The sequence below is a fragment of the Dipodomys merriami genome, unplaced genomic scaffold (assembly GCF_024711535.1).
Source record: "Dipodomys merriami isolate MVZ:Mamm:240054 unplaced genomic scaffold, mDipMer1.0.p SCAF_13, whole genome shotgun sequence".
Classification (NCBI taxonomy): Eukaryota; Metazoa; Chordata; class Mammalia; order Rodentia; family Heteromyidae; genus Dipodomys; species Dipodomys merriami.
The window spans coordinates 28,307,441-28,328,285 of record NW_027202604.1 but is presented as its reverse complement, the minus strand read 5'-3'; the positions used below and the strand labels follow the sequence as shown (position 1 = coordinate 28,328,285).

Below are 20,845 nucleotides of genomic sequence, written 5' to 3'. Positions count from 1 at the left end.
TGGGAGGAGTCTGGGGTTAGGGCCTGGACTTTGTCACTTAGCTTTTTCAATCAAGGCTGGCACTCTACCCTTTGGGCCACAGCGTGACTTCTGGATTAAGTCTTGACTTCTTAAGGAAGCACACAGGGGTGGTATTGAGGAATGAATACACAACGGAGGGAAACCCTATCAACACCATAGAAAGATGCCAAGTTGAGGGGTTTCACAATTCTAGACCAAAATGGAGAATACCCACGCTGTCATCAGCAGTGTTTCAATCACCTGAAAATGAACACCTTCAGTATTAAAAAGAATCAAGCAGGAGTCAACATGAACTTCTTATCACCATTAAACTCTATTGTAGTTGCTTCTGTAATAAACGTTCTCATGTGTGGTTGAGCCACAGCTCTGTGTGATGGAAGAAAGCCACCACCAGTTTCCTTTACGCTTAGTGGCTCTTGGAGCTCCCTCTAGTGGCTGAGCTAGCTATTGTTGTGATGCTCAGTTTTCCGTGCAGGGCCCCAGTGTCAAACCTGTTCTTCAGGGCACACTGTGTGCCTGACATTAAGGTGTAATTGACATGTCAAGGCTGCTGTTCTGTGTCCTCTCCTCCTCTGCTCTTCTGTCTTCACTCAACAATCCAACCACTATTGGGCAATGGCTGAGGTTTCCTACGGTACAGATTTTTGAGGCCCACCCTTTTAAAGTGCCCTGTATTATAGAGCAGAGGCCTATAAGATATGTCTTTAAGGATCTAGCATCTACTTCTTGACTTCACTAGTCTATTGCCTTGGTTTGGATAAGGTTTGTGTCCCCCCGGCTTTCATGTATTGGGATGGAAGGAAACCTTTAAGAGGCAGAGGCTAGGACTGAGGTGTGGTTCGAGTGGTGGTTGGAAGGTAGTGAGTCCAGTCCCCGTACTATCAGAAGGAGGGGGGAGGGGAAGAAAAGGAAGGAGCTTGGTGGGAAATGGAAAGGTCCTAGTCTTTGCTATAATCAACCTCTTCATTTTTTTTAGCCTGTTTTTCCCCCCATAGGTAATAGATTTTCTTATTTACTTTTGAGAATTCTGCATGCACTACAGAATCAAGTTCTTTTCCAGATGGATGGTTTGCATATATTTTCTCCTTTTTATTCTTTTAATATGTATTTTGCAGAACAAAAGACTGTAATTTTGACACCTCTACCCATTTGGATTATTAGATAAATCATGCTTTTTGGAGAATTCTTGTCTGACCAGGAGTCATAGAGATTTTTCTCCTATGTTTTCTTCTAGCAGTCTTATTATTTTAGATGCTTTAGTTTTATGTCCCATACTTAATTTTTATAAATAGTATGTGATACTATTGAAAATTATGTGGGGTTTCTTTTTTCATATTCCTTCTTCCATGTATGAAAAACTCATACTCAACAAGGAGTTCTGGGTTGCAAAAGAGGATTTCCTGTTTGCACTGTCTGTAAGGCTTTCTTACAAATTAGGCAAAGGCACTCACACAAGGGTTATATGTAGTTTTTCAAACTTGGATATCCAGTTCAAGCCCTTGCCCCTTTTGGATGCCTTTACTGGGGCTTGAACTCAGGGCCTGGACACTATTCCTCGTCTTTTTCCACTCAAGGCTGGCACTTTTCACTTGAGCTACACTTCAACTTTTGGCTTTTTGCTGGTTAATTGGAAATAAGTGTCTCACAGACTTTCCCACCCAGCTGGCTCCGAACCACAATTCTCAGATTTCAGCCTCCTTCATATCTAGTATTACAAGCATGAGCCATCTGTGCCTGGCTTTGTTACAGCACTATATAAAAAAATTATTGCTCACTAAATCGTGTTTGTACCTCTGTTGTCTGTGTGTGGATCTACTTCTCTAAGAATCTCTAAAAGGCTTAGTCTCAAAGAATCTTAGTTTGAGTTCATTGATTTTTCTCTGCTGTTTTTCTGTTTTCTTTTTCTTTTACTTCATTTGAGATGATAATCTTTGTTTTCACTTCCTCCCCATTCAATTTTCTATACTGAAGAGTGAACCCAAGTCTTTGCATTTGTTAGACAGGCACTCTACACACATTCTTTGGTCTTCAGATTTTTCTTGTTTTGACACAAGGTCTCACAAACTGGCGATTCTTCTGCCTCAGACTTCAGAGTAGCTGGGATTACAAGTGTGTGTTACCACACTCAATTTGGGAGCTGAGTTCATTGGATTAATGTCTTTATTTCATTATGGGAATTATGAATTGACTTCTAAAAATTCATTAAGCAATATCCCATAAAGTTGATATGTGTGTTCTTACGTTTGTTCATTTCAGAATTCTTTCTAATTTCCTTATTTATTTATTGTCCCTAACTTATACAGAAGTAGGCTGCTCTGATTTAATCCCATTGTGTCAGAATGTACTTACATGCCTTGAACCCCAAGACTTGTTCTATGGAGACAGAATGTTCTGTGTTAGTGTATACTCAGTGGACACATGAGAAAAACATGTATTGTCTGGTTCTTGGGTAGAGTACTCTATGACTATCAGTCAGGCAAAGTTGTTTGATAGTGTTGGTATGCCCACTGATTTTTCTCTCTGTGTGTTCTATCAGTTTTTGCAAGAGGAGTATTGAAATTTATGACTATAATGAGGGTTTTATATATTTCTCCTTTTCTAGCAGTGTTTGCTCTATGTATTTTGGAAGTCTGTTATGTTTAGGATTACTATGTCCTTTAGGTGAACCTACTCTTTTCTTCCTAATTAGCATCTTCATTCCTTGCAATATTTTGTTCTAAGATTTACTTAAGAGACTCTTCAGCTTGCCGTTTAATGGTATACCTTTTTCCATTGAGTTTTTAATTGTAAAAATTATTGTGGGCTATGGTCATAAAATCAAACCAAGGATATAGTAACTTCTAATTTTGTTTACACCAACTTCTGGGATTTCAGCGTGTGTATATTTATGTTCATGCATGTGTACAAGTATGTGGTTTGGCACACATTACAAAGTTTCTGCATATTACATGGAGAAAAACAAATACACACTCTGGGATTTACTTTTAACTCAAGTCTGTCTCTTATTTAAAGTGCATTGCTTATTGCAGGCAGCAGTATTTGGGGGCCTTGTTTTTTAATCCAGTTTAACAATCCCTAGCAATCCTGTGGGTTATGGAGCCTGTTTACATCTCACGTGATAAGCTGTAACTCTCCTTGTTTGATTTTATTTGTCTTATGTGCCCTTTGTTTCTTTTCCTCTGTGTTTGTACTTCCCTTTAGATTGTTCCTTGTGATTTCTTCTGAGTTCTTTTCTTGGATTATTAGCTATAATTCTTTGTTATTTTAGTGTTTTACTGAGGGTTTATAGCATTCATCTTTAGCCTATAGCAATCTATGTCAAAGTGATATGTCTCTTCACATACTTCCAAGGCTTACATTAGTTCATACATGCAACCTTAGTGCTGTTGTTCATATGTGTTAGGAAACTCATGCTATTTTGTAGTTTTTGTTTAACACAGTTTATGTTCTGACTTGAATATAAAATGTTTCCAAAAGCTTGGTCGCCATTTTGTGGACCACTTGAGAGGTGACTGTATCACAAGATTGCCCCTTTTTACCCCTTTTTAATGTCATCTTTTATTTGGCTTATCTGTAATGTTCAAATTTTTTCACTGTACTCAAGGGGCACTCAGAATAGCTGGTATGTTCTTTCTTTCTCGTAGCTAGTTTCTTTTTCGTTGTTTTTGAAAAGAAATTTTACTAGGTATAGAATGCTAGAATGTTAGCGTTTATTTTCTTTTTAAACTGTCAAAGAAAGATAATCCTGTATCTCTTCATCTATAATATTTCCTCTGGAAAAAAAGAAAATCTTTCTGTCCTTGCTTCTGTTCCTTTGTAGTGTGTGTGTGTGTGTGTGTGTGTATGTGTGTGTGTGTGTGTGTGTGTGTGTGTATGTGTGTGTGTGTGTGTCTGTGTGTGTGTGTGTGTGTGTGTGTGTGTGTGTGTGTGTGTACATTTGTTTTCCTTTTCGGTATGGTGTATTTGGTTTTGCTCTGTCTTGGGTGATTGATTTTTTTCATGTGTTTTGGTGTTTGGGTTCATTGCAGTTATTACCAGAACCTTTCCCTAAGTCAAGGCTGACATCATTGCTTAATGATAGAAATGCTGTCAGAGGGACCAACCACACCTTCCAGAGACTGGGGGAATGTTAGGAGCAGAAGCATGAAACTGGACAGACCAGGGCTGCCCTCGGGGCCTCCTGTGAAATGATGGGTACTTACCCATCTTCAGTCCCAGTATCAATAAGCTTACCTACTTTTAAAGGCTGACGTGTAGATAAACAAGTGTGGGGCATAATTAAGGGCTCACAAAACAGTAGCTCTTATTTCCTATCATATTTTTCGATTTTTTTTTCTATTTTTCAGTAGCTATGTAGAGGGTTTCACCTCAGTAAGTCAGTTTCTGAGTACAGCGCATCTTGATTAGTGTCACTCTGTCCGTAGGTCTTCCCCTTCCCTCCCAGCCCCACCTATCCCCGGCTGAGGTTTGAACTCAGCCTTACACTTGCTCAGCAAACAGTGTAGCACTTGAGCCACACCACCAGACTGTTTTGCTGTAGTGTTTTTTAGTTTGGGTTTGGGGGGTGGTATTTATTTATTTATTTATTGTGCTGGTCCTGGGGCTTGAACTCAGGGCCTGGGTGCTGTCTCTTGTGTTGCTCAAGATGAGCACTCTTAAGTACTTGAGCCACAGCTCCACTTCCGGTTTTTTGGTGATAATTGGAGGTAAGAGTCTCACAAACTTTCTTCTCCAGGCTGGTTTTGAACCACAGTCCTCAGACCTCAGCCTCCTGATTAGCTAGGATTGCAGGTGTGAGCCGCCTACGCCCAGCTGCGTCTTGCACTTTTCTCTATCCTTGGACTACAGACCATCTACCTCTGTCTCCTTTTGAAACTGGGATAATTGGCTTGTACTATCACACCCAGCTTGTGTTCTGAGATAGGGTCTGATACAGTGACGGAGTACCTTTGCATGTGCAAAGGCTCTGGGTTCCATCACCAGCATACAGCAGCCTTGTGATGAAAGAAGTGCCTGTTCAGCACTGCTCTAACTTTCTTCTGCAGCTCCAAAAGCATCTGTGGACTTGGGGTGTGGTGTCACGTGTTTGTAATCATAGCATAGGGAAGGCATAGGTAGAGCATAGTTCAAAACTAGCCTGGGGTAGACCAGCATAGCAAGACTTTGTCTCAAAAAAAAAGAGAGGAAAAGAAAGGGAGGGAGGACAGTGTAACCCCCGCTCTCACTATATTTGATGTCAGTATAACATGTGGAGGGGATGGGGACAAACAAGTCGTTTAAGGATTCAGGTGGACCTGTTACAACAATGAGAAGTACAAAATGTCATGTCAAAACCAGCTTTACAATGTCGGTGTGGGGGGGGGAGGGGGGTATGATTGGGTGGGGGGGAGGGGGGAGGCTGGGAAGGGAGGTGAAGGGTAAACAAAGGAGGAGGCTGCAATGCTTGGTAAGAAATGTATGCATTATCCTGCCCATGTAATTGTAACCCCTCTGTACAGTATGTTCTCAAATAAAATAAAATAAAATTTTAAATATAAAAAAAAAAGAAAGGGAGGGAGGGGAGGAGAGAAGAAGGGAGGAAGAAAGAAAGGAAGGAAGGGAAGGAGCAAGGAAAGAAAGAAGGGAAGGAAGGAAGGAGGGAGGGAGGGGAAGGAGGGAAGGAGGAATAAGAAAGGAAGGAAAGAAGGAAGGAGGAAGGGAAGAAGGGAGGGAGGAAAGGAAGGAAGGAAGGAAGGAAGGAAGGAAGGAAGGAAGGAAGGAAAGAGAAAAGAATCAGATCTGTGGGCTATTGTTGTGGGTAACATCGCATCAGCTAGGGAGTCGCCTCAACTTGGAGAGAACTCTGGTGGCGCAGATCATTCTGTGGGAACTAGTTGGGAATGCTACCGAGGTGTTATGCCATCCCCATTCCCACTCGTACCCCCTCCCTGCACGTCAGAGGATTTATACTATGCAGTTCATTTTCATTTTGTGTCCTTTTATTTACACACCATTTCCTTCGCAAGTAATTTTAATTCTCCGTTTTATGAGAGAGTCTCTCTGTATATATGTGTTCCTATATAAAAGAAAGGAAATGATGGTTGTTAATGCAGATTTGAAAGGAATATAATGGATTTCAGCTACGACAATTTCTCCCCACTTAGAAGAGATGAACACCTAGTCAGATGAAGAACGTCATTCCTCATATGATTTGAATACATCCTGTTTCCATGACAACTTGTAGATATCAGCTGGCCTTCTAAAAGAAGTGTTTCAGTTCTCTCCTTGATAAAAGACTTGACCAAACACTAGGGTTTCTGCTTCTTAATTCTGATTATTTCCATTTGGGGGTCTAGTTTTCTTTTTAAATATGGGCTGCTTGGGAACGTTAGCCAATTAGAGGTAAATTCACCTTCAAAATAAAAAGGAGAGGACTCATAGGCCAGATGCTAATGGGCATAGGAAATGAAGATGTTCTTGCAGGTCATAATCATTTACTGATATCTCCCAGTTTAATTAAATCAACAGAGATGATGCAGCAACTTATTAAGATGTGATTTGATTTGACAAAGAATGATTCGGTTCTTTATTTCCATCTGGACATTATAATCAGGCTGTTTCTTCACTGCTAATTTATATCTTGCCTTTATGGGAGGTTTGTGTCTTCTCATAGCTAAATTTTGAGTCTTGCAAGGAATATGGGTTTATTAACGATTTCCTCTCAGAATGAAAAATAGGAAATTATTTGGATCATTAGCTATGCTTGTGCAAAATCTGAAAAATATGGTACTACATTTTATTGACAAGATTATACTTAACTATTTAAGTCCAATACAGTAAGAAGACATGGTCCTTGGGCAGTTTAGGAATGATAACAACTTAGCCAAATTTAGGATGATTCAGTATAATTTTGAAGTGTCTGACAGGTTTGAAAAGGACAATAGTGATTCTACCCCCCCTTACTCTCCCTTCCTCCCTCCTCTCTCTCTCTCTCTCTTTCTTTTTCTCTCTCTCTCTCTCTCTCTCTGTGCCAATACTGGAGTTTTAACTCAAGGCCTTGCTCTTTTGCTTGGCTTTTTTTTTTTTTGCTTAAGGCTGGTTCTCTACCACTTGACCCTACAGTTCCACTTCCAGCTTTTTGCTGGTTAATAGGAAGTAAGAGTCTCACAGCTTTTTTCCCTAGGCTAGCTTTGAACCTTAATCTTCAGATCTCAGCCTTCTGAGTAGCTAGGATTGTAGGTGTGAGCCACCTGTGACCTGTGACTGATTCTTAATGATCTCCCAAGTTACTGTCTGTGGCAGTAACTATTTGTTGCATGAAACACTCAGGGCAGAGGCGTCTTGAGGGGCATCTTTGCCAAGTCCTCCAGGAGAACTCAGATCGTAACTGAGTCATGTCAATAAGTACATAGTTTTAGGCTCTGGAAACATGATAGCATCTTACCACAAGGGTTAAGAAATTTTTAAAGCAATGGCATGATATGCAGCTTACCATTATAAACATACTAAGTAACAAATGACAACAAATAGGAAAGGAGTAAGAAGACTGACAGAGCACCCTCCCTGGCTGTTCCCCGCTGACATTCATAAAGGAAAATGGACTCAGTGATTGCAGTGGCTTCCCTGGGCTGCGTGTGTTGCAGAGTATCTTTGTGAATCTGGATGCAGTACTTTGTGTGGTAGCTCTATTTCTGAAAAACAAAAAACCAAAACCAAATACGTTATGCAGTCCCAATTTGTTTTTGGAGAACAAATAACGTGGCTTCATTTCAAAAATTGCTTTATGTTCCTTTACTAATTGCCCATCATTTGATGATGACTTCTCAAATTTTACTGTACTCAGCTCTCAAGAAGTAAATGATTTAGAAGCCAGGCAAGCAGTTACATGCCTGTAACCCCAGCATTTGGGAGGCCGAGACAGAAAGACTGCAGGTTTCAGGCCAGCCTGGATTACAAAGTGGGACTATTGAAAAACGAAACGACCAGAACAACAAAACCCCCAAACAAAACCCCCAGATAAACCAACTAAAATATATTTATGGAATACTTCAATGTGTGCTCTAGTAAGGTGCTTTAATCCTAGAAAGGTTTATCACTCAGCTATTTTTTTGAGAGCCCACTCCATGAACATTATTTTGTGATGTTCTCAGAACCTGAAATGGTAAAGCTCTGGCCCTCAAGGGTCTAACTGTGGTTGGTTTAGGGGAAAATGGTGCAGGTTGTCATTTTCTGACATGACTCATCACCTAATAGGTAAGTTTCTGTTTTCCATATCAGGATTTCTTATGGGCTGTCGGGTGGAGCAGGTGTTGGTCTGCGGACTTGCTTCTGGTTGTCTGACGGTTGTAGTTTGCTGGGGACAAAAGGGCTATGCAGGACCTGAAGGGGGAACATGGGTACTACAGGACTCAGCGGGGGACAGGTCTGAAAACTGATTTGTTCATGCTGCATATTTGTCTCCAACTCCTCACGCAGAGACTACCACATTCAATCAGCAGAGAGGAGAGGGGTTGGCCTTCTAGGAAGGGAGGTAGGAAAGCCACAGCAAGCACTACTTCACAGCTGTGGCCTGGACAGCTAGTCTATTTCCATCTTCCTGACAACATGGCAGAGAGGCATCCTCAGCCCGTGGGAGGAGGCCCACAGAGCCCCAAGCACACACACAGCTGCCAAGCACAGACTCCAGCACACATTTTTAGGTTTGGTCACATGGCCTCCTTGATGTTACTGCAGATGTTACTGGTCTGCCAGCTTGCCTGTCAGCCCATTTCTGACATCCAGGCCTCTAATTGGCTGACCCCAGGGATGCTGGGTAGGAAGCCAGTGATGCAGGGCTATATGGTAAACACAAATGTTGCTGACAGCCGAAACACCCTGGTCATTTGAATCATTGTGTTCCTCTTGGTGGAATACCATGCAGTCTCTTCAAAGGGCCCTTAGTACTTAAGAGTTCTTAGACTAGCCACAACATCGAATATTTCTGAAATCATTGGGACTTCTTTTTTTTGGGGGGGGTCCAGTTGTGGGGCCTGATCTCTGGGCCTGGGTGCTGTCCCTCAGCTCTTCAGCTCAAGGCTAGCGCTCTATCACTTGAGCCACAACACCACTTCCGGGTTTTTTTTTTTCTTTTTTGCTTATGTGGTGCTGAGGAATCAAACCCAGGGCCTCAGGCATGCAAGGCAAGCGCTCTACCACTGAGCCAACTTCCCAGCCCTAAGACTTCTTGTAAGCAAGGGAAAGCAGGGTTTCTTTTCACCAGTACCTGGGGAAAGCAGTAGTTTTTGTATCTGCTCTGCCATGGCTCCAGATCTCTGTATCTTGAGCCCCATTCTGGAGTGTGTTAGAGATGGTTCTCCTGTGATGGATCTTTTCCAGGCCCTTCAAGGATGATGAGACAGTGTGGCTCAGGCTAGAATGTGGCAATGTGAGCTCCCCAGCATGTAGGCCAGGTGGTGGGGGCAGGCCTGTCATTGGTTCAGTAGAACAGATTCTCCCATGACCCAGACTCTGCTGAGAACAGAGGATCAGTTGACTGGCGCCAGGCCTGTCCCCGGCAGCTCACATTGTGCCAACATTGAGGTCACACCAAGGGGTTAGGGGCAAATCTGTTTGGATTTACTCATGTAAATGTATACTTACATGTTGTTAAATATATGTAAATATAGCTATACATGCACACATATATCTATGTCTAAACATATTTGGAAATGTACTTGTAGCTGCACTGGGAAAGGTGTGAATGATTTTAGCTGCTCCTCTGGGGATTTCAGACTTCAGCCATATGAAGCATTTGAGCTAAGATGTCAAAGGTAACAGCCCCTTGTAGGGAGAGCAAGATGCCATCCACTAAAAGGATGAAGTGGCAGAGGAGCAGAAATTAGAAGAGAAATTCCATCGGCATCTACCGTATATCAAGCTTATTTTCTTAACCCATCTTGGGGTTATGACAAGCTCTGTGACACCGTGTGACAAAAGTGAAGGAGAGACCCTCCCTCCCCCCTGGGACCGGATGTTCCTGTATGGGAGATGGGGAGCAGACCCAGGAAGCTTGTGACCTGTGACCTGAAGTGAACAGTTGGGAGGAGGTGGCCAGTGTTAAGTGTGGAGGCTTGGGGTGGGAACGGGGACCAGCTGTGTACAGCAGAAGGATGGTGGACCAGGAGGTAGAGAACCTGGCCTGTTTTCTGTGTCCCCGGAGCAGGTTGTCTGTGTGTGTGTGTGTGTGTGTGTGTGTGTGTGTGTGTGTGTGTGTGTGTGTGTGTGTTTGTGTGTGTGTGTGTGTGTGTGTGTGTCTGTGTTAGTCATGGGGCTTGAACTCTGTGCCTGGACACTACCACTTGAGCCACAGCACCACTTGTGGTTTTCTGGTGGTTTATTGGAGATAAAAGTCTCACAGATTTTCCTACCCGGGGTTGGTTTTGAACCGTGACCCTCAGATCTCAGCCTCCCGAGTAGCTAGGATTACAGGCGTGAGCCAACCGCACCCAGATCCCCAGAGCAGTTTTGAGGATGGGGGAGGGGGGTCTGCCATGTGTTGAGGAGGCAGGAAGAATCCAGAAGAGGTCAAGCCCTGGTGGCTGCCTGAGCAGTTATGGTCAATTAGTGAGTGGATCGCTTCAGTATGATGGCGTCGGTGCCCAGACTGCTGCGTTCAATGGATCAGAGGGCGGGGAGAGTGGTTGAGAGGGTGTGACAGCCAGGAGTAAGTGTACCACTGAGGGTAAAAGAGGGAGACCATCCCCAGGGGTGCCAGGCAGAATAGGCTGGGGCTCTGCAGGGGGTAGGTGTGAGGATGTGGAGGGTAGGTCCACCCAACCCTGGCGCTCAGGGATTGGTCAGCCCTATTTCCTCACTGCAGATGCTTAACAAATGCTGTTTCCTGTACCCCTTCCCCTTCCCTTGTAGTTGTGAACCAGACCTTTAGGGTCTTTTAGCATGAAATAAGTGATACTGGCTGCGCTTTTTCTGTGCACAGTTTGCTAAAAGAGGAGCTGATGTTACTGTGCTCATGTCTCAGGTGAGGAGGTATCTGAAGCCCAGCAAAGTTCACACAACTGGCGAACTCTCACTCAAAAGAAATCACTGTGTTTTGGTACATTTTTAAACTGTAAAAATGTTTTACAGAGGGGTTACAGTTACATGAGCAAGGTAATGAGTACATTTCCTATTGAGCATTGGTGCCTCCTCCTTTGTTTTCCCCCTACCGTCTCCCCTCCCCCCCTCGCTGAGGTTATAAAGTTCGTTTTCAACATAGTGTTTTGTACATCCCCTTGTTACAATGGGTCAACCTGTATCCTTATTTAACTGTATCCTTAATTTAAGCATTTTGTTTTTTTCCCTTCCCCTCCCTGAAACATCAAATACAGTGAAAATAGGGGTTATACCGTGGAGGAGGAACATACAAAGCAACAAAAAAATCACATGGTACATTATAAATACATTAGAAACAATAGCAAGAAAGGAAAAAGATATTTGTGTCCCTATCTTAGGGTTCATTTTGCTTAACATCATCTTATCTGGTCCTATGTACATAGCTTTTGGCCTTTTCTGCTTGTCCTGCACATGTGCTAGTTATTGCAAATAAGGGAAACCATAGGACCTATGTTTTGGTGTTTATTCTTTTACTGCCAATCCTGGGACTTGAATTCAGGGCCTGAGCTTTTTTTTTTTCCTTAAGGCTAGTGTTCTACCACCTGAGCCACAGCTCCAGTTCCAGCTTTTGTTTTTTTGTGGTTAATTGGAGACAAGTGTCTCACAGACTTTCCTGCCCTGGTTGGCTTTGAACCCCTACTCAGATCTCCGCTTTCTGTGTAGCTCGGATTACAGGTGTGAGCCGTGAGTGACCAGCAAGAAATCACTCTGGAACCACACTGCAGACTAGCCAGACACCCACCGCTTCCCAGAATAGTCTCACAGCCTCTACTGCCCTCGGGCTGTGCTTTCCAGTGGCCTAAATCAGGGAGGCCTGGCGCCTGCCATCTAGTGGCTGTGGCTTCCTTTCCCTTTGGTGCTTTTAACCAGAAAGGAAAAATGGAGTTCCCACAGACAACTCAGGCCATGTACATATTTATATCATCACGCCCTGTAAACAGGGAATTTCTCAGTCTTCGAGAAGGAGGCTGGCAACGTAAACAGCATATTTGCCAATGAGTTCCTGCATCCATTCAACAAACACTTAAAAATGTAAATACACATGTAAATCTGTGTACTTATACCTGAGTGTACTCTGCAGTGTCAGCTCCTAGGCTGGAGATGTCTTTGGGGTGTGTTACCAAATGAACTGCAGGTAACCAGGACAGCATTCGCCTATCAGACACACAATAAGGAATTCCTGAATGGACCAAGTACAGACCTAACATTTAATGCATCTGCACTATCCACGAGGTCCTTCAGTGTGCATTTGCTCGTTTAATCCTAAACGTGACTCAAGAGGGGCAGGTCATTGATTGGGGTGTCCCTTCTGTCCACATGGAGACACAGAAAGCTTTCTAGGTTTAGAGATACCTGGTTTGCCAATCAAGGGAGACCAGCATCTAGCTACTGGGCCGGGTGCTCTGCTGTGTTCCAGGTTCTGTATGTAGCACTGGCACCATTTAGACAAGTGGTAGAAGTTCCCTTGAGGAAATACTTTGACTTTATGGGGGTAGGTGGGTCCCTTCCCACAATGCTGTGTGCTAGAGCATCAGTGGAGGGCGTAGCACAGCTGGCTCTGTGGCTGAGGCTTGCTCTGTGACCCTAAGCCCCAGACCCCTGGTTGTTTAAAAGGAAGAGACAGAGTTAGGATCCCTGTCTTCCTTTCCAACTCCAACATTCTACTGCTCTTGTGATTCCCAGGGAGCCGGATGTAAGTGGAAGAGAGAGAACCACTTGTTACTAGGCAACCAGCACCCGCCTCACCCATGTTGCCATGGCGATGATGAAAGTTGGGCTGATGGGATTACCAGCTCTTGCTAATTGCATATGAGTGTTCAAGGTCTCTGTTTCTTGCTTTCTCACTGGCTCTGACTTTCTCATTCTTGTAGTGAAATGTGGAAAGATTGTCTCTCCTCCATCTGAAGCATGCCAGAGGCAGCCCTGGTACAATAGAAATCAACTGGAAGATGGAGCCTGGCTGTGCCTCTTGAGTAGCTGTGTGACCTTGGGCTGGTTACCCAGCGTCTCTGGGCCTCCATTTTCTCCTTTGAAAACTGAAGGTGTTCAAGTAGTGATTCCTCCCTAAGGTTCTTCCTGGCTCTCAAATCCTTTGATGTCTAGGGAGCATGTCAGGGGAACAGACCACACGGTTTCTAGGCAACCACCAGGCACCCTGCCCAAGTTGCCTTGGTGACTGGATGCCGGAGGGGAGGGGAGTAGCGGCTGCAGCTAATTGCTTAATTATTTATGAGTGCCTCAAGTCCTTTTTTGTTGTTTTCATTGCTAGGGGCTGTGGGGTCACCTCTTCCTCTCTCCTGACACCCCAAGTCGTCTGCATTTTGTGTTGTAGAGGACGTGCACCTTGGCCTGGACCTCAAGCTACCCACGTTCTAGTCCCTCCTCTGTCAGGCCCCAGAGCGGTGGCCTCAGGTAAGTCGCCTCACCTCCCTTGGCCTCAGCGCCCGCATTTGTAAGGTCACAGGTGTGCTTAGATGAGCGCCAACGTTCCTCTTCCACCTAATTCGAATGACTGCTTTCGCGTTGCCAAGTGGGGAAGATGAGGGGAATCTGGGTAATTTGCTTTCTTCTAAGATGATTCTGAAGAGCAGTGAGACTAATTGCATTTCTCACATATGTCAAAAAAGAATGGAATTAAAGTTGTCCCCCTATCCACTGCTGGACTTGTCTGACTTCTCTCCCCTTTTCTGACTTCTTGGACCTTCAGGCCATTTAAATTTTGTTCATGTATATGCCAATAACTTCCCAAATAGGCTTGAGGGCTTCATCTATGCACTGTTTGTTCAAATCCAAAAGGACTAGCTAGAAAAAACTAACTAGATTGTTGATTCTTCAGTGTTTTAGCATAAGTGTTGTGATTGGGCAGCAAATGCCATTTTGAGCATCCTGGGAGCCAAAGCAAAATGAAAGGGATATAAATGCTTTTCAATACAAAAGATGGTCAGCCCATTCCTAGCTCTAAATTCTGAATAGAATGAATCATGTGGTATACAATTCTTTTAATAGAAACCACAGATAACATATCTAAAATAGCCTTTTCTTACTGACAGGACTGTTAAATGATATAAGAAAGAGCCAAACTTTGACAATTGGAGAAGTTCTAATCCCTAGAAAGCATTCTGCCAATGCATAGAACTTTATACAGAAACAAGCCACTTAGCGAATATACACTTTAAGAATCATTCACCGCCTCTATCAGTCAGTTACATAGAAATTCATGGGCAACAATTTGGCAAGATGTGTCAAATTGTTTTAAATGCAGCCAGCAGCTCTATTTCTCCGCAGTTCTGAGATAAGTTTGTACAGATGAGGAAAGACATAAATATGGTGGCATTATTTATAAAAAGAAAATGTCTGGAAAATACAACTGTGTTGGCGCATAGTGGATTAAATATTACTTCGTCACACCCAATTACTTCGCAAGCCTTAAGATGAAATCTGAACATTTTGACATGGAAAGCATTCACAGATATATTGTAAGGAAAATACGGTGCATCCTAGGTGGTGCGGAAGTTGTGTTTCAAGTGGAGATAATGCAATCACGGTTGTCATGTTATCCAACTTTGGGTTACCTTTTGGGGAGAGCCCCTACCCTGGATTGCTGATTGCGAGTTTCTGCCTCTCACCTCCGCTTGTGTTTTGACAAAGAGTGATGGAGATGTGGACTATGAGCCTGCCTATGAGCTCACAGATCTCTGGGCCGTAGTGACTTACAGGATGGTCCCAACTGCAGGCTCTGGGTGCCAGGTCGACCTCTTATTCCCTCCCTTCTGGCCCATGGTTTGGGGGCATGTCTGGAGAGAGCCTTGTTTGAAAGCTAGCCACGCTGTCGGCCAAGCTGGACCACTGGCTGTGGGTACACAGTGGATGGAGAGAAGGCGGGAGAGGGGCTTGGGGGCTCTTCAAATGAGCCTGGTTAGGCAATGCAACCTGCTACAACCCCCGGCCCTGAGTCAGCGGTTCCCCTGCCCCACCTTCTGTCGGCCTTGGCTGTGGTCTCGGTGCCCCCTCCTCCCCCAGGGTCTCAGTTTTATCCATTTGGCGATTGGTTCTCCTCTCCATCTATCTGTCACATCCAACTGTGCCTCTATCTGCCCTTCCATCCCTCCATCCCTCCTCCGGCCGCCTGCCAGCCTCCCCATCCATCCTTCAGACTGCTGGTATGTCTACCATCTCTCCTGGCCTCCGCCACGTGAGCCCCTGGCCCCCAGCAACTAGGTCCATCCCTACCTCCATCTGTCCGTCCCGCCGACCTCCTCCCGCCTGGCTGCAGAGCCTGCTAGAGAGCGAGCGTGGCTCTTCTGCCCCAGTCACCCCCACGACCCTCTAGTCCCCGCTGGCCACTCCGGCCCGCCCGCCCCGGGCGGGCCTGGCTTTGTGCGGGGTCTCCGGCGGCCCGGCAGCGCGCGGCTCCGGCCCCGGCGGGCGGCGGGCGGGGCGGGGCTCGGGGCGGGGCGGGCGGGGCCGGGGTGACTCAGCCGCCTGCGCCCCGCGGTCCGCGCGTCCGCCGGCCTGGCAGGCGAGGCGGGGCGGAGAAAATGGCGCTGCCCCCGGCCGCCGCGACCCCCGCCGGGACCCGGGAGCCGCCGGAACCCCACGAAGCCCCCGCCGCCCCCGAGCCGCCGCTCGCCCTGCCGGAGCTGCCGGCGCTGCCGGCCCTGCGGCCCGAGCCGGGCGAGGTTCCGCTGCACTCGCCCTGGACCTTCTGGCTGGACAGGTGAGGGGGGCACGGGGCCCTGCCGCCATCGCGGCCGCTCGGGCTCGGCGCGGCCCGGAGACCCGGGGTGCGCTGGGCCGCGTCCCTCGCGCGTCCCGGGACGGGGCGGGGGGACCCCGGCCCGCCGCGCGCCCCGCGGGGTTGGGAAGCCGAGGTTTGGGCCGCGGCGCCCGGCGGCTGCAGGACCGCCCAACTTTGCGCACACTTCCTTCGGGAGAGGGGGGTCCCTCCGGCTGCGCCCGGGGAGGTGGGGCGCGTCGGGGGGGGGGGGGGAGGGAAGGCATCGGGATCCCCGTGTGCCACCGAGAGGTGGTTTCCCCAGACCCGCGCGCGGGGCTCCGGGCTGGACCGACCCGCGTGTGACTGACAGCGGTCGGGAAAAGTTGACCCGAGCCCCCTGGGGAAGCGCGCGAGGCACCTCCGCCCTCTGCGACACCCCGAATTCCTCCAGGCCCCTCCCCACCCCCTTCCCCGGGAGTTTGAGCCGTTCTCACCGCCAGGCCACGCCCTCCGGGGGGCGCAGCGGCTCGCGCGCGCCGGGGGGCGGTGGGGCCCAGCCGACTGGCGGGGCGCGGGCTCCCTCCGCCCCCCTTCAGCGTCCCCTGCCCTGCGCACCGCCCCGAGTTATTCTGGAAGGACCCTGCTGATCCCCAGCCTGGCTTCCCCCAGTCTCCCAACACCATGCCCTCAGCCGACAGCGACCGAGCTGGGGGTTGATTGTGGGCATGTGCTTAAGTTAACCCCGCACGGAGCCTGGCACAGGAAATGTCCGAGGGCTGAAGAGGTGGTGGAGAAGCCCAGCCTCTCCGAGTATCTGTGGTCCCTGCCAATGAGGACACCTCAGAGTGATCCCCTAAAGCGCACAGAGGTTTTGGTAAAATTATGCCTGTGGCGGTTTAAGGAGTTAGGTGGGAAAGTTCCTTGAGAAATGTTCCTAGTAGCCACGAAGCCGCTTTATTATTATTGTTAAAGTTGGCACGAGGGGCCTGCCAGAGCTTTTGAAAGGGATGCTCTTTTTATTTTAATTTTTTATTTTAAATAGGCGAAGACAAACTGATTTTCTTCTTATTGGAATGGGCGGTTAGCTTCTAAGAGTTGATATTCAGAGCTGGCTTCTTTTCTGGGGACCTAAGGAAGTTGGGGGTGGAAGACATAGAATCTCGTTTTCGAAGCATTTTCACTTTCATTATGAATTGCTGAGAACATTTACTGTGATAACAGGTTATGGTTAGGACAAGCTGGAGCCGAATGAAATAATGAGTCTTTGTTTTCAAAGGTGTGCCGGGCGAGGCTGTAGTTTTCTGGCATCTTCTGTCAAGGTGTTTCACCTGAACCTGTTGTGGTGTAATTTGTGCATGCTGCTGGTGAAAACAATATCCTGAGGTTTGTTTATTCTACTTACCAGAACACTTCTTCTGAATGCTCTAAGGTGTCAGTATTTATACAACAAGCCCACATTTTTGTGGTGGTAACTTGGGTTTGACCTCAGAACCTCCATTTGAGCCTTACTCCCAGCTCAATTTGCTTTATTTTTTCAAATTGGGCTGGCCTGGGTTGAAAACCTTCTGTTTACATTTGTCATCTAAGTGGAGCCACAGGCACAAACCACCTTTTTACTGTTGAGAAGGGCTTTCATGAAGTTTTTGTGGGGAGAGGGAGTGGTTGGCCTAGAACTCTGATTCTCCCAATCCCTGGCTTTGAAGTAACTGGGGTTATAGGCATTAGCTACTGGATCTGGCTACAAAAACCTACATTATTTTGGGTGTAGACGCTGGGGTTTGAACTCAGGGCCTTGCTCTTTTGCTTGGCTTTTTTTTTTGTGCAAGGCTGGTGGGTGCTCTACCACTTGAGACACAGTTTCACTTTCAGCTTTTTGCTGGTTAATTGGAAACAAGAGTGTCATGGCCTTTTTTGCCTGAGTGGGTTTTGAACTTAAGTCCTTGGATCTCAGCCTTCTGAGTAGCTAGAATTACAATTGTGAGCCATCAGTGTCTAGTCCAAATTTCTTTGAAAGACTGTCTAGTGTCTTTTTAGGATAAATGTGTAATAGGGAAGTGTAGCCCAATGGGAGAGTGCTTACCAAACTAGCATGTACGTGCGCACACACATCCACATATTTAAATATGTATTGCATCATTTGTGCAGGCCCAAACTGTCTTTCTTACTACAAACGTGGATTCTTTAAAAATCAGTAATCAAGTGAAATTTATTATTGCCACGGTGTCCACACCTTTAATAGAAATGGCTATATTCATTTAGAAATTATAATTAGTTTCAACATTGTAGATTGAATTCATCTTGCCTGATCAATCATCTCATTATTTTTATTGAGCTACTTTTACTTCTCTGGGAATCTGTTTATATAGGCTCTTCCTTCCACTCAGGGTTATGTACTGACTTGTTCTAGAAGTTATTTTGTAACTCTCCCCCCACCCCACTCCCCACCCAAGCAACATTCTAGAATTTAAGGTTCTCAGGAGGGCCCTGAGGTCACTGCAGCTTGTCTGTGCAGATGATATCAGCCTTGAGCTCCACAACATCCAAAGGCCTTCTAGTTAGACCTCCCCTTTGACCCCTATTCCTGGCCTGCCCTCGCCTCCCTTCCAGCCAACTATTCAATGATGTACAAGACACACACCCTCCTCCAAGCTGTGATTTCATTGTTTGTGAACCAAGCATAGTCATATGATGTATCTCATAGTGCTGTTCTGAGGACTCAGTGAGAGCGTTGACTGTAAATCACTTAATACATGTGCTTAGTAAGTTTCAGCTGTTAACATTATTATCTTGCTCCCAAACGACCAGCATTCTCCTACATTCCCATACCCCGCCAGTGGTCTTCAGCTCCGAGTCTCTGTATTCACTAGTGGGAAGTCAGCATCCTAAATTCACTTCCTGTTGGGCAAATTGGAGAACCCTGCAGTTGAATTGTTTGCACTTTCTAGAGATAGCTTCAAGAAATCCTTGTTTGGTTAGAAGATAATCAACTATGTGGCTAAGAATGTAAGGGGGCACAATAAAGTCTTTTGGATTACAGTAGAGAATCGAGGGAGGATATTTCTTCCCCCTTTCTGGATATTTAAAACCCTGCCCTTTTTTATTCTGGGAGCTACTCTGTCCATGTGCCTCTTGACTTCTTCACCTACGTTACCTGGTGACCCCCTACCCTGCCAGATTTTCGTAGGACACACATAGTCCCCAGGCCTGTTTCCTGCTCCAGGGCTTGCACCTCTTGCTGAGGCTGATGATGCCTGGAGGAGAGAGATCCTGAGGAACAGGTGGATCCTGTTCCTCTTTCTCATCTGTGTATGTCTATTCAACTGAATATGTGCCGGACCACCTTCTCAGCTGCCCTGCACACCTGCCTCCCTTCTGTCATCTGAGCTTAGCAGGAGCTCTCTCAACAGGGATCCTCTCCTTCCAGTTGGCCAGGCCCTAAATCCTGGAGCTATCTGTAACTGCCCAGCACCCAGCAGAAAATTAAAAGTGCTTAGAGTAGCCAGGAGACTGCTCTTCCCACTCTGCTCCTCCGTCTCCTTGCTCTTTTTCCCAAGCCTCCATGCTCACTAGTGTGTTAGTCCTCTGTAGCCTCTGCTTCTCCCTCTATATTCATAGCATCTTGTTACAGGCCAATGTCTGTTTTATGGACAGTGGCTTCTTCCTCTGTCCCTCATTCTTGATTGTGAGCTCTAACATTCATGTCTGTGACCCCCAGGGAGTACATGCATGGGTGAGTCTCGTCTTCTTGGAAAACTCAACATGTCATCTGTGCAGTCTCTCCTCACTTTCCTGTCCTTGAGTCTTTATTCATGGGCCATCTTCCAGGCAAGACTTTTCTTAACCACTGATGTAGAATGATTCATGCATCCTGACATGCAAGCACTAGTTCTCTAGATTTTTTATTTTATTTATTTATTTTTGGTATGTGTTCCACAGAATCATAATGTTCTGGTCTTCTCACTAGAATACAATTCTCATGTGGATTAGGATCTGGTCTTTGTTGCTGCCGATTCCTACACCAGAGTCTGGTACACATTGGCTTGCACTAAGCACACAGTAGGGACTGAGTGTTTGATTGCAAAAGTGAGCCTCATGTACATCTGCCACTAACCCTCCTCCTACACTGGGTTTAGCTCCTCATGTTTCTCTGGAAGTGTATTCACTTATTACATCAGAATCACCAGGCACTATTGAAAGCTCAGGCTCCCATCCCTAATCAGTCAGATCAATGGGGATGGAAGATGGATTTATCACAGTTGCCTATGTGTCCAGTCTTGAGCCACTGCCCTCCGTGTTGTCATGCGCATGTTTGTAAACAGTCCCCATTGTGGGTTGGGAATACAAGAGCCACTGCGTTGTTGGCCTCCCTCCCAATTCAGGGTCGTCTTACATGCTGTGGGCTTCGGTGGTATCCGTGAAGAGTTCAGAGAGAGATAGGTTGCCACATTGCAGGATTCAGTCTTCTCCCATGCATTCTGGTGGTGTGATGGGTCATAACAAAGTTGGTACTGGGAGGTGCAGCCAGGCCTGACAGAGATGACTGGATCGTCCTTGTGTGTAGAGTGGCCTCCACGATGAGGTTGGGAGGAAGTCGTGAGGAAGTCATGATGGGCGAGGAGAGGACTGTTGGCATCAACGCTCTTCCTCTTTCCCCTCATTCTTTCCCTTTGAATCCCAGTGAATCTCTAAATGGCCCAGGATTTTCCTTTGTGTAAAGAAGCTCTGGGTAAATCTACAATGGCAGGAAAAGGCCCTTCCCTAGGGGACTCAGCCTCTCCAGCTGTGGGCCAGTGGTTGCTTCTTACAGAGTGTTTTGTTCCAGACCCTTGAATATTCCTCACTTAGGAAATACTTAGCCACTCAAAACATGTTTTCCTGCTTTTTAGTATTACAAATTTCATTTACTAGTTCCCAAACTGAAGGCTGTGGGCAAGACTTCAGCACTCTGACGTGGTGTTTGTAAACTTTAACACAGTT

The 20,845-nt window shown here is 46.2% G+C and overlaps 1 protein-coding gene and 1 non-coding gene across 2 annotated transcripts in view; one reads left to right on the top strand and one right to left on the bottom strand.

Moving 5' to 3' along the window:
- Positions 1-1,352: 1,352 nt before the first annotated feature.
- On the bottom strand, positions 1,353-1,481 carry LOC138824909 (small nucleolar RNA SNORA40). Its single transcript, XR_011371224.1, has one exon. It is a non-coding gene; the product is annotated as a small nucleolar RNA SNORA40 (small nucleolar RNA).
- Positions 1,482-15,664: 14,183 nt separating this feature from the next.
- Positions 15,665-20,845, top strand: part of Eif4e3 (eukaryotic translation initiation factor 4E family member 3) — a 39,252-nt gene continuing 34,071 nt past the window's right edge. Inside the window, exon 1 of the mRNA XM_070018965.1 lies at positions 15,665-15,868. Coding sequence (XP_069875066.1) covers positions 15,690-15,868 — 179 coding nt within the window. The 5' untranslated portion in view covers positions 15,665-15,689. The remainder of the gene's footprint in view (positions 15,869-20,845) is intronic.